Source organism: Pelophylax lessonae (genome assembly GCF_965119305.1).
Source record: "Pelophylax lessonae genome assembly, chromosome: 3".
In the NCBI taxonomy this organism is placed as follows: domain Eukaryota; kingdom Metazoa; phylum Chordata; class Amphibia; order Anura; family Ranidae; genus Pelophylax; species Pelophylax lessonae.
Window position 1 is genome coordinate 619,682,269 of NC_138770.1, and position 13,672 is coordinate 619,695,940.

Below are 13,672 nucleotides of genomic sequence, written 5' to 3' on the forward strand. Positions count from 1 at the left end.
GGAGAGAAAGAAAGGTAAGTACGTGCTGCTGGGAGAGAGGGGGGAGTTAAAGTATCCTGTTTCTTTGCCCTGCATGGTCAATGCACATGTTCACCTTAAGACTTGCATACCTCTATACCATCTCCATACCATTAAATTCAGTTACTATAGAAGTGTGGCAATAATAGATGATGGGAGCATTAGGTGTAAAGGCTCAGTTGACCTTCAATATCTTAGAACAACATCGTACATGACAGCAAACTCTTCCATGACCTAGACAAAAGCCTCAGAAATAAATGATGGAGCTTAAAGACATATGGGTAACAAGTATGCGTACTTAGGACATAATTGGTCATAGAGGTGATCAACACACTTCCAAAATACTGGAAAATCTTTACAAAAAATACAGTTTTATCGTTGCAAAGTGTTGCAGCAGCTTTTGTTAATTAAAAACAAAAAGTAGGGGAAGAATAGAGAGATATGGGTCATCGTTTAGACACTGGTAACATAACCAAATAAGCAATGCCAACCCCCTCATAATGTGCTTCTGGTGCCATCATATTTATTAATTGTCTATTGTGTATCTGGCTAATGTGGCCAGTGGCTAAAGGTGGCAATCCTATGCTATGACATTACAATTTGACTTTAACAATAGGAGACACTGACAAAACAAAGTGCCAACCCTACCCAGCTTTTTGAGTGTATACAGCAGCAAGAGACAGCTGAGGGGTCATGGGGCAAGGTGGCGATATTCTTTTATCATACCTCTATGGTTTGCTATCAGAGAAAAGATTGCGTATCATCTTGCTTTAGAAAAAGGCACATCCCTGACCATTATGGAATAGTATTAAAAGAAAAATCTTAAAACATTTTTTTATATGTTTTCAAATTGTATATTATCAGTAAACATCTCAATAATGCTTTCATGATTTACACAAGTTGATTCATGTTAAATGTCTATTTGGTAATGTTGTGGTGTTAATGAACTAGAAATGCATGTTTTGTAGATCACAGCAAATTCCCTTCCTTCTTTTTCACAAACTATCGTAATCCAAGTTTCTTAAATCGTAAGAGAACCACTAGTGGTAGCTCCACCATTTCCAGCATAAAATATCAATTTAATGGATACTTCTTTAATTATAGTGAATGATAGCCCAGTGCCTTAATATAGATATGTCATCTACATAAAACAGTGCCAAACATTTTCTAGGTACACGTTTACCACAGATGGATGGCAATACTGAGGAGTAAGGCATAGGCAACCCATAACAACTGGTCAAATTTCACAGATTCACTGACTTTAGTAAACCAAAATCTGATTGGTTGCCTGGGTTACTGCAAGGTGAACATCAACATCTGTACTGCCTTATTGAGTGTTTGTACCTTTTTTGAATGAATGCCATTTTTTTAAGCAGCTTATTGGCTAAATTCCTATGAAAATACACAGTGAGTAGGTAACAGGGCCTTTTTAAAGCTCTGCATACGAGTGCTGTACATTTCAAAGGACAAATACACCCAATGGTTTTGGGTGGCAGTGCTAAAGCAAACCTGTATTCTCATTTGGCTAAAATAATAGTGCTACCTGACAGCGACAGTTAGCAGATACATTTTCATCCATCTTTTCCTATCAAAACGCAGCCCAGAGCTCCAATTAAATGTTTTCACTCCTGTATTTTGGAGGTTAGAGACACCTTCCCATTCCATTTTGTACTATACTGACTGTGGCAAGGACAACCTATTAGAACATCTGTGCTTTACCACGTAGGGGTTTTAGAAAGCCACTATTTGGATATCAGGCTTAGTAGAACAGAAGCTGAATAAGGATGGATGAAAAGGATCCTTCTTAAAGTTTATACTATCAACTTATAACTAGCACCATAGATTTGTTCAAATGAGGTTCACGTTACCTAGAAGTCATACTTTTAGTATGCCTTCTTAATGGGAAAACCTTTTCGTACCATTTTGCGAATAGAAAATATTCTGACACTGTGAACTGTAAATGGGGGAAATAAATATGCCACCCCAACAATGTACAGTCAGAGTGGGTAAGCTGTCCAACTGATGAGCACAAAACCTAATTTAATGGACGTGTGGTATGGAGCTCCAAGAAACCTGGAAATCCCAATTCTGGGGGGTTTGCCCTTTGTGTATTAAAGCAAACCTGTGCCGAACAAAGAAGTATTCAATAAATGCAGGCAGCATAAACTCTCAGTAATTATCATTAGTATTTGAACATGGCCTTCATAAGCTCAGGAAGCCCTTCAAATGTGATATACCACTGGTCACTTTGTGGTAGAGAGACTCGTCACCAGCCTAAAATACAGTGTATAAAAACAAGTACCTCTTTCAAAAAAAGGTGTACTCCCCGCGCCTAGGAATTAATGTTTTTATATATAAATTATCTTTAAATTAAGTGACAAACGTGAAAAATGTAGCAGCAGCAGTAGTGCATAATTGGTATGAAAGAAAAAAATAGTCCTAAAAATAGGGCTATCTACAGCGCTTGCTAAAATTATAAATATAAATGTAAACATAAATCTGTGCAATTATATATACATAAAATATGTACATTCACAAATATAGGTGCAAATGTGCAAATTATTTTGTGCCAATCAAATATCCAAATTTATACGAATCCATAAATAAATGAATTAATAAAAGTCCATCTTGTGTTGCAAAAATATATATATATATACAGAAAATATAAAAAATATAAAAATATTTATGAAAAACAAAGTTCCGTGATTGTTCCTTTTTCTGGGAACTGTGCAAGTGCTCTAGGGAAATTCAAATAGTGACTGATAAGTGCAGGTGCTAGGTGCCTTCTTCCCGTGCAGCAATTTATAAAATGGGTAACTTACCAAATGTAGTGGGTCTCATATACCTTACAATATTGAGACCAATCACGCTTAATGGCAAGTTCCCTTTAAGATCCTCCTGTGCCGCTGATGGTTTTTCTTCCTCACCGTTCCACAGGGCAGCTCATGATGTTAAAATGGAAAAAAGATGAAGGCTCCAGATAGTGTGATATTGTATGTCAAGGGTTTATTCCCAAAAATGCAAAGTAACAACGATTCAGCAAGATCCAGAAGGCACCTAGCACCTGCACTTTATCAGTCACTATTTGAATTTCCCTAGAGCACTTGCACAGTTCCCAGAAAAAGGAACAATCACGGAACTTTGTTTTTCATAAATATTTTTATATTTTTTATATTTTCTATATATATATATTTTTGCAACACAAGATGGACTTTTATTAGTTAATTTATTTATGGATTCGTATAAATTTGGATATTTGATTGGCACAAAATAATTTGCACATTTGCACCTATATTTGTGAATTTACATATTTTATTTATATATAATTGCACAGATTTATGTTTAATTTATATTTATAATTTTAGCAAGCACTGTAGATAGCCCTATTTTTAGGACTATTTTTTTCTAAAATACAGTGTGCCATGTCTGATCATCTTATGCCTCGCAAAAGGCAATTCCTATGTCTGTTCTCCAACTATGTGAAAGTCGGAATGTGTATATAACATTCATGGGGCTTTGTATCAGTTGTGGATATTTTAAACTGATTCATGACAAATGTTCCCATACATGTGTAATAATATCTCTCACTCACAGGTGGTTTTGTGAACTTTGACGTCATGTGTAAAGATGGCTGCCGCAAATCCAATTGACCATGTGGTTTTGGGGGGAAGTGCAACCATGTCTTGCTGACATCACTCACAAAACAACCTGTAAGTGGTCAGCAGGAATATTTACATCCTATGGGTGGTCTCTGGTCTACAGGACTATAAAGAGAGTCTCTAGCATGGGGGAAAGAGAATTGTTTTGAGAGGTTAGTTTTTTGGAGCTGTGGAAGGAAAGCATGCAGCAAAAAACCTCCTCACTGTCCTGTTCCAGATATCGAGTGCAAGCTGTTGCCAGCGTTAGGTATTATTTGAACTTTCTTTGGGATATTTGGAATAGGAGTGTCTTGTTAGTGTTTATGGTAACTTTTATGAATAAGAAGCTTTATGTATTTTGATGTCCAGTAAAGTTTTGTTTTATGCTTTTTATCAGAACTGCTTTTGGTGTGGCTATTCATTTTAAATATTCACTAGATATTTCAGTGGCTGTTCAGTATACCTTCATTAAAAATGTTGTTGTTCTCACATTTGATACAGGCTTCTACAGTGTACTTCAAGACCTAAGCTGCCAACTTGGGCTGGTTTATTATTGGTGTTGTGGAAGGCAAATTGGCAAACACACAGACACCGTTCCATGAGTTTCTAAACCTCTAGGCCAGCTATGGCTCTCTGTATGTCATCACACAAATATTTGTATGCCAACATCCCATCTCCAGAGCACATTGATCCAGAAAATCAAATGGAACAAGACACCTACCACTAGTAGTATATTCATTTTTATCCATATGGAAAGGTTGGTGGTGGGTTGTGTTGATCCATTGGATTGTTTTTTTTTTTAAGTTATTTGAAAATGACTAAAACTGCTAGAATTATTGCTTTATGTGTAGCCAACATTACTGTTCTACATGACTACATGACAATAACCCCTTATTCTCATACTCCTTCCTGCATTTCAGTTCAATTGATGCTAATGGGACGCGATTTGCTATGCGACTTTGAACTCTCAAGTCACATGACAACTCACAGTAGTGCGAACCAGGGCTTAAGGTGGCAACGGGAAGTACAATTGTTTTATGGTGCCTGCTAATGCAATGTTTGATGCTATAGTATAGCACAGGTATACTTTAAAGTAGAAATTTTACCAGGTTATGAACATTTAAATATTAACATATTCTTGAAGCAGAACTTCACCCTTTATGTCCTACCGCCCACCCCCTCCCCCTCCCCCTCCCTTTACCACATATGGCACATCATTTATTTTGGGGAACGGGTACCTAGTTTTCAAAGAATAGCCTAGGCAATCCAAACAGAAGTTATGCCCCCCCCCCTCTCTTTGCCTTCTGGGACATGTCACAGGTCTCAGAAGGCTGCAGGACAATTCACAAAGTGCATAAATTTCATGTTGTGCTTGTAGTGCCATTCATTGACAATGACACCCCAACAGTGGCAAGCAAGACACGTGGATTGCGTGTTAAAAAAAAAAAAAGAGTGGCAAAAGTTGTAAAAGGAGGATGAGCTTCTTTGTCACATTTGTCACGTGTAGGGCAGCCCACTGAAATGAATAGGCTATCCTATTGAAATTAATGGGCCCTATGTATGAAGCACGACACTATGTTAATGGGGGCTCAGATCAGTTGTAAATTTAAGGATGAATTACTGTGTCTGTAGCTAATGCGATCACTGAAGTTCTAATAGGATTTAGGACTCCCCTCATCACGCAGGTGAATTGAACTGAACTTCCAGCGCTAATTTGTGGAATTCATCTACAATGCCACCTGCTGCTAAAGTTTAGTATTACAGAACATGGAAACTGCCATAAAATACGATACTCTGTAGGCAAAATGTTATATTCATGGACTGCCACCAGTCTGAAAACAGGGAATGGTGAGATCATGATTCCCCCTGTAATGTTAAATGAAGGAGTTATTTAAATATTAATTGTTTTTGGAAATATGTCTAAAGTATCACTCCTCAGCCTGCTTTATTGGAAAACTCTTCTCTGTAACTGCTGGGTGGATTTATCCTTTAAGTTCCTGTGCCATCCTGTCCTTTCCTGCCTAGTGCATTGAGGCACTGCTGTAGTTATTCATCAAAGCAACATGAATAAGCCAATAAAATACATTCTCCAGTTTAAGGGGCACCTGTTTGGATGGCTATTACCTCTCACTGCCCAACTCCCAGAAGCAGTGCCGGTTCTAGACTTTGCGTTATGGTGCGTTTTTCCCTAGATGCAACACCACTTCCTGTAATTGGGCAATTGTGCCCCCCAACATCAGATAGGAGCCTTTGCTTTTGCAAGTAATTTCCATCCTGACAGGTCCCCTTTAATTTAAAAAAAAAAAGAAGGAAAAATCAGCTATGGAGGTTGTGTTTCTTTACGTTTTAAGGCACTGATATGAAGTTTCTTAGGTTAAAGGCTGTACAGTATCTTAATGATTTTTCCAGTTACAAAAATGTAGTCCGTAAAACAATCCATTCCTTCGCCAGTCTGATCTTCAACATTACCAGGTTTACCAAAATTATGAAGATTATATTTCCGTAATGTTGCAGGTTTTTATGGCACATTAGAAAAAAAAAATAGTCTGGGCATAGAAAGGCATTAGACGTTGTCTAACGTAGTAGCCATTATGAACTATGTGTTTAACAGTATATTTTCTGTCTACATTGATTCCGAGCTCATGCAGAAATGCTGGTAGTCTTATCTATGGCGAATGTAGCATTTGTAGGTGGAGTTGGTGCAGGGGGTGCTACTTATAATTTTCAATCACAGCAATCTCCTCGGTAGCACAGTGTGGAGTCAGGCCATTCAGGTAGATACTGTCGCATTTACTCATGGATGACAGGGTCTCTTTTTCGCTGCTCAGGTGGTTGACAGACAAGGTTCTCTTGCACAGGGTCATCTCCTGGGTGGGGCTCATCCCTAGCTCTGCTGATAGTTTGCGTTTAACGGAGGTAGCCCGTTGGAACTTGTCATAGATCTCCACACTCAAGCGTCTTCGGGTCTCTTTGAACTCAGCTGTGACGTTGGCTGTCCATTCGGCAGCGTGCGCCCTGAATTCCCCAACCTGCAGGTACAAAAAATGTAGAGCATGGGAAGGTCAGGCAATGTGCAATCAACAGAACATTTAGAATATTATTCCATGAAGCAAAGTCTAGAGAACAGTGATGATATACAATGGGGTTAATTTACTAAAACCAGAGAGTGCAAAATCTGGGGCAGCTGTGCATGGTAGCCAATCAGCTTCTAACTTCAGCTTGTTTAATTAACCACTTCAGCTCCAGAAGATTTAAGGCCCGTACACACGAATCGATTGTCGGCCGTAAATATTCGGCCAGCGTCCGATCAGCCGATTGTCGGCTTGTTAGTATGATGCTTCCGACAACCGACTGCGACTTTTCAGCCGAACAGAATCTGGTGTGCAGGCTTTAAAATTTTTGTTGGCCAACACCAGAACGGCCGATTGTTCCTCAGTCAGTACAGAATTCGGCCGACAAACAGCAGATGAGCAAGACTGGGCATGCTCAGAAAAGAAAAAACACACGGAAAGTTAACCATCACATGACATCACTTCTGCAGTCGGCTGTTGTTGGCCGACAAAATTCGTGTGCAGTCTTTAGCACTTTTCAACCGACAGGACAGCACCGGACAAAAGAATGCCGATCGTTCGGCCGACAATCGCTACGTGTGTACGGGGCTTTACTCCCCTTCATGACCACGCCATTTTTTTTTTTTTTAACGTTACGGCACTGCATTAATTTATCTGACAATTGTGCAGTCTTGCAAAACTGTACCTAAATAAAATGTATGTCCTATTTTCCCCAAAAATAGAGCTTTCCTTTGGTTGTATTTGATCACCATTGTATTTTTTATTTTTTGCGCTTTGAAAAAAAAAGAGCAACAATTTTGAAAAAAAAAACAATATTTTTTAGTCCTGCTATAAAACACATCCAATAAAAAAATTGAAAAAATCTAATTTCTTCATAAGTGTAGGCCAATATGTATTCTGCTACATATTTTTGGTAAAAAAAATCCCAATAGGCGTATATTGATTGGTTTTCGCAAAAGTTATAGCGTCTACAAACTATTGGATTTTTTTATTCATTTAAATTTATTTTACTTGTAATGGCAGTGATCAGTGACTTATAACAGGACTGCGATATTGCGATGGACATTCGGACACTAACTGACACTTTTTTGGGAACCAGTGGAACTAATACAGTCATTAGTGCTAAAAAATATGCACTGTCACTGTACTAATGACACTGGCTGGGAAGGGGTTAACTGCGTGCCTAGCCTGTGTTTTACTACCGTGTAGGAGGTGCTTTTACTAGGGAAAGATATGGATCCTTGTCTTTGGTTTGCAGAGACAAAGGATCAATGCTTTTCCTCCTGTCAGAACTGCAATCTAGCTTGTTTACTTTACTGCAGACTGCCTTTCTGTGTCTCTGCAGGATGATTGGCAGCTGCCAGCAGGCATTGAGTTCACGGTACTCACTGATAGGCTCCCACTTTGTAGAATTATATATATATATATATATATAAGTATTGGGACATAGTAGGAGAGACAACCAAGCACAGCAAGGTCACACATCACTGCCAGTCTCCTTATTCAGTACTTCCATCTGTAGCTTTTACCCGTACTGCTCGTATCTTCCTCTCCATATACATTCACCCCTCAACTGCAAGAAACCTGAATAAAGTCACATTTCTTCTCAACATTCAATAATGCCCTACAATAAACACCTATAAAAGACCATTTGATTCATTTTAAATAATAACAACAAACTCACCCATCTACCCATGTCTCTATACTATATTTTGTCCAGAAATCACTTTGAACCCCCCCTCCCCCCCCCCACCTAGCATTTCTAGCTGCGGCCATGTTGAGTAAGGACAGAAGATTGATGTAGCATTTACTTCCTGGAATCCATCTGTCTTTAGCTCAGGCACATGAGCAGGAGGGTTTTCTAAGAAACTTTTCTTAGCTGAGAAAACCCCTCCTCCCCTACTTCAGATAAAAGAAAAAATGCCATGAAGACTCCTTGGATGTATGACATAATTTTGGCCTAAGCCAGAAACAGGAAGTAACTGAAGAAATGTAAAAAAAAAAAAAAAAGTTTAAAACAAGTAAATTTCAAATACCCTTCTTTCTTTTTACTAATGCCAGCAGAAAAAGAATTACATATAGTTATTGTTGATTTAAAGAGTTTAGTTAATGCTGAGGCAACTTCTGAAATGAGTCCACTTAACCCTGGTCTATATACTCATCTTATCCTGCACCAGGAACCTGTCTGTGCAAACAGCTTGGGGATCCTATGCTAAACCACACAGCACCAGAACACAGTGAGCCAAAGGAAGGAGTATGAAAATAAGGGGTTAATGACCAGTCCTGTAGAGCAGTAATGTTGGCTACACACAAAGCAATAATTCTATCATTTTTAGTCATTTTCAAATAACTTCTTTTCCATATGGAGAAATATGAATATACTACTAGTGGTAGGTGTCTTATTCCATTTGATTTTCTGGATCAATATGCTCTGGAGATGGGATGTTGGCATACAAATATTTGTGTGATGACATACAGAGAATCATAGCTGGCCTAGAGGTTTAGAAACTCATGGAATGGTGTCTGTGTGTTTGCCAATTTGCCTTCCACAACACCAATAATAAACCAGCCCAAGTTGGCAGCTTAGGTCTTATGGCACTGCTCCCAAACCATAAGTGACAAGGACACCAAACTTGGGGAGCATGTTAGGGGACCTAGGACTATGACATGGTAGATTACCTAGGCAGGCTGGCCAGCCACAAAATAGGATATGTTGTAGTCCTAGGTCCCCTCTTGGTGCCCCCCAAGTTTTGGTGTCCCTGTCACTTATGGTCCTGGAGCAGTGGCATGTCAAGCTGACCAAGATTTCCCATATACATACATATTCGCTACTACACCAAGGATCTTGCATAGCTTGCACATCTTGCAAGGATCTTGCACAGTTGTGAGTGCTGCAGTGATCACCAGCTGGACACTGGATCTATCACAGATACATACATATTCGCCAGCACACCAAGGATCTTGCACAGCAGTCTGAAGAAACTTTTTATTGCAAAAGGATCACATTAGGATAGGTGCAATGTTTCGGTGTCACGCAGGACCCCTTCATCACATCCCTGATGAAGGGGTCCTGCGTGAGTCTGAAACGTTGCACCTATCCTAATGTGATCCTTTTGCAATAAAAAGTTTCTTCAGACTGCTGTGCAAGATCCTTGGTGTGCTGGCGAATATGTATGTATCTGTAAACCAAAGAGTCAAACTATGTATGACCAGAATACCAGTCTCATAAAATAACTCACCCCGCGCACAGTAATCAAAATGGGTAGATGGCAACAAATAATGGAATAAATGTAATAAGAAGACGTTAAGTATCAAAGCAGCTGCTATACAAAAAGAAATGTTATCAAAGGTGTTGTAGAATATTAAACCTAGTAAAATAGAACTGTAACACTAGCAGCGCTAAAGAAGAAACGAACTGTTGTGTAAAACAAAGTCCTTGAAAACTCATATACTAGATAGGTATACAGTCCATACAGTGATTGATCAGGCAAAAACCATCCACCAGGGTAGGGGAGTGCAGGGTCTTGTCTATTCTCCCAAACTTCCACCACACTGCGGTGCTCCCCCCCTTAAATGGAACACTCACCAGAAAGCGGTGAATAAAAGGCCTTCAAATATATCCACCAATCGACGGATGTACTAATCACTGCTGGGCTACACCTAGCTCCTCCTTCCTCCAATTTTCCTCCGTTCAAAGCACATGCAATTGAACAAAGTGGGGGCGACAATAGTGTAATTCCGCAAAATGTTTATTGAAACCGCACACAATTACAGCCCCTCTCCCCTCCAGATGTCTACTTACAGGAGGGCAATGGAGTGAAGGCATACAGATAGAAATATGCACACTGGATGGTCATCACAAGTATTCCTGCAGCCCAATAGGAATCCTGGACGATGTCCTGTGTGAGACAGTAAGCGACCGCGCACATCAGCTCTGACGTTTCGTCCTCTCGACTTCTTCTGAGAGCCCATGTGCGTGGCGCGGTCCTTCTCCTTTAATAGTGACGCCGGCGCATGCGCACCAGCGTCCAACTCAGGGGTCAACCCGGAAGTACACCGCGCTTAGCCTACATCCGGCATCGGCAATCCAATGCACGGATGTGTACTTCCGCCGGACGTGATGACGCACATCCCGCCGTCACCTCAATCTAGGCAGCCGATGACCGCATCCGGTTACACCCCCGGATGCGCGTCATCGCCAAACTCCTTGAGTACCGGCTATGCGGACACCCCTTGCTAATAGGCTCCGGAACGCAGTAACATCCTGGGAGCGAGATTTACTTCCTAGAATCCCTTAGCCCTCCCGCTGACCTGTATGAATACAGGGCAACATGTACCAATGGGGCATTTCCACTGCATTAGCAATACCGGACCAATAATTATAAAGCATCCATATTTTGCACTGAATGCCTTACACTGAACATCAATAATTACGTAAAAACACCAAATTAAGCCAAAAATAACATCTAACATCAAGTGTGCAGAAGATTTCATACAATAAAAGTACATTCAAGTGTACCTATACCTATGTTGAAAAGATAGCAGTAAATTCCTTATACATCAATATCTAAAATGTATTTAAAATGCCAACATACATTAAAAGAATTAAGAATATATAAATACTACAAATTAGAAAAAACGGGAAATCAATATAATTTAAAAGCATCTCAAAATGCATTAAAATCAGATATAAGGAAAGACACAAAAAAACCCCAAAAAAGGGGGAAAAAACACAAGGTTAAACATCTAATCTTTCTACACACGTGCATGTGAGAACAGGGATGTACACAAAGCTAGATGTTACTCCATATTTTATATGAATAAGCTACCAGCATAGAGTCTGGATAAAAACTGCATCTATGATATTAATAATTGCTAATAAAGCAGTTAATATCCAGATCAACGTTTAAACCTTTGGGGTGCAAACTGTCAGTCAGGTAGATCCAGTGTGTTTCTCGCTTTGATACTTCGCGAACCCTATTAGAGCCCCTCCACACCGGTTCCACTTTCTCTACACCCCAAAATTTGAGGTGAGTCGGATCACTATTGGGGAAATCTTGTGCCTCCTCTCCAATGAAAGGGGCGAGCAGGATTGGGGATAGGGGGCTGTGGGCCCTCATATTGGTTCAGAGCCTCATATCTATTTTGTAACGGGACCCTATAAGGAGAGTCACAACGAGGGGCAGACTGATGTCCATACCCCCCATATTGGCCTTGTTGGTCACCCCTATACGGCGGAGCAACCTCCGACTTTTGCACAGTCTTGGCCCGTGCACCAAGTGGTCCGGCTGTCGGCCTGGCCGGGCCCCTAGGAGTGCTAGGGCCTGGGGTTGCCAGTTGGCTATTTGAATAATTAACAGCTACTGCTGTATCATTCTGTGCTCTCTGATTAGGGACAACACCTGGATTTTGCCAGAGATAAATGGAATTGTTTTTAAAATCTCCCAAATCTCTGTAATATTTTTTAACCTTTTTCTTATGTGTGTCTTTATCGATTTTTTGTAATTTTTTCTTAATATCTGAATTAAATTTTAAAACAATTGGTGAGTCTTTATCCTCATCTAAAATATTCTTTAAATCTGCTATTTTCTTTTCCAAAATTTTCATTTTCAACTTTTTCCTTTTTAGTATAAGTTCCTGCAACTTGATGCCTACATTATTAAAAAAATCCAACCACTCTTGGGTGGAACTGTCATCATCAAGAGCATCTTGGGGGGTCACCTCCCACCTAAGGCTCCTCATGATAATTCTCTCTTTGATATATTTCTCGAAGGTACATATGTCCCACCACGTCCTCACTTGTTTCTCCAGGGTGAAACCCAAGATATTAAGATTTGAAGTGAGATCGTGCGAGACATCGGTTTCTAATTCCTCCAAGAAAATTGAGTCAACTTCCAGTTGCCTATCTTTAAGGAAGGATATCCCTAATCAGAGAGCACAGAATGATACAGCAGTAGCTGTTAATTATTCAAATAGCCAACTTTCAACCCCAGGCCCTAGCACTCCTAGGGGCCCGACCAGGCCGACAGCCGGACCACTTGGTGCACGGGCCAAGACTGTGCAAAAGTCGGAGGTTGCTCCGCCGTATAGGGGTGACCAACAAGGCCAATATGCGGGGTATGGACATCAGTCTGCCCCTCGTTGTGACTCTCCTTATAGGGTCCCGTTACAAAATAGATATGAGGCTCTGAACCAATATGAGGGCCCACAGCCCCCTATCCCCAATCCTGCTCGCCCTTTTCATTGGAGAGGAGGCAGAGGCAGGGGAGGGAGGAGAGGAGGCAGGCCATGGAGGGAGAGACCCCGGTGGTGGGGTCCACCTCCGCCGCAGGGGATGTACAATCCCCAGTGGAGACAACAGCCAGGTCCTCAACAGGGCATGGGAGATCGAGCTTCAGGGGTTGCAGAGCCGGACGTAAAGAACAAAAAAAGAAGACGGGACGGAGATTAAATGGAATTTATAATCTTGCAGATGTACCCCTAACAGATAAAGAGCTCAATATTCTGCATGCTGGTTTGAAATGCGCTAGACATCAACCCGTAAATAAATTTAACGTTTATATTGACCTTCACAAATTTGTAAGGAAAATTAATTTGAAAAAATATTATTTGAATCCTGCCCGGACATTGGGAGCTCCCAAAGCGGGTCTAACTAACTATACAGTAGGAGTGGATAGTGAGCTTAAGAATTGTTCACTTTTTAACCCACAACAATCGTCCAACCAGCACATAGAAGTGTTCAAAAATCTTGTGATTCGGGATTTAAAGGAAATCCCAAATAAGAAATGTGTGAATCCAAGACATATCCAGGAAGGGCTGGCAGCACTTGAAAACGTAATTATAAGGCCCGCAGACAAGGGTGGCGGGGTGGTTCTTCTCAAAAAAGAGTATTACCACACCCAACTCTCTACTATGCTTGCGGACACTGAGACGTATAGAATTTTA

The 13,672-nt window shown here is 40.4% G+C and overlaps 1 protein-coding gene across 1 annotated transcript in view; it reads right to left on the reverse strand.

Annotated features, from left to right (window-relative positions):
- Positions 1 to 5,892: 5,892 nt before the first annotated feature.
- The window catches only part of KCNK2 (potassium two pore domain channel subfamily K member 2), a 213,603-nt gene continuing 205,823 nt past the window's right edge, over positions 5,893 to 13,672 (reverse strand). Inside the window, exon 7 of the mRNA XM_082251999.1 lies at positions 5,893 to 6,685. Coding sequence (XP_082108125.1) covers positions 6,368 to 6,685 — 318 coding nt within the window. The 3' untranslated portion in view covers positions 5,893 to 6,367. The remainder of the gene's footprint in view (positions 6,686 to 13,672) is intronic.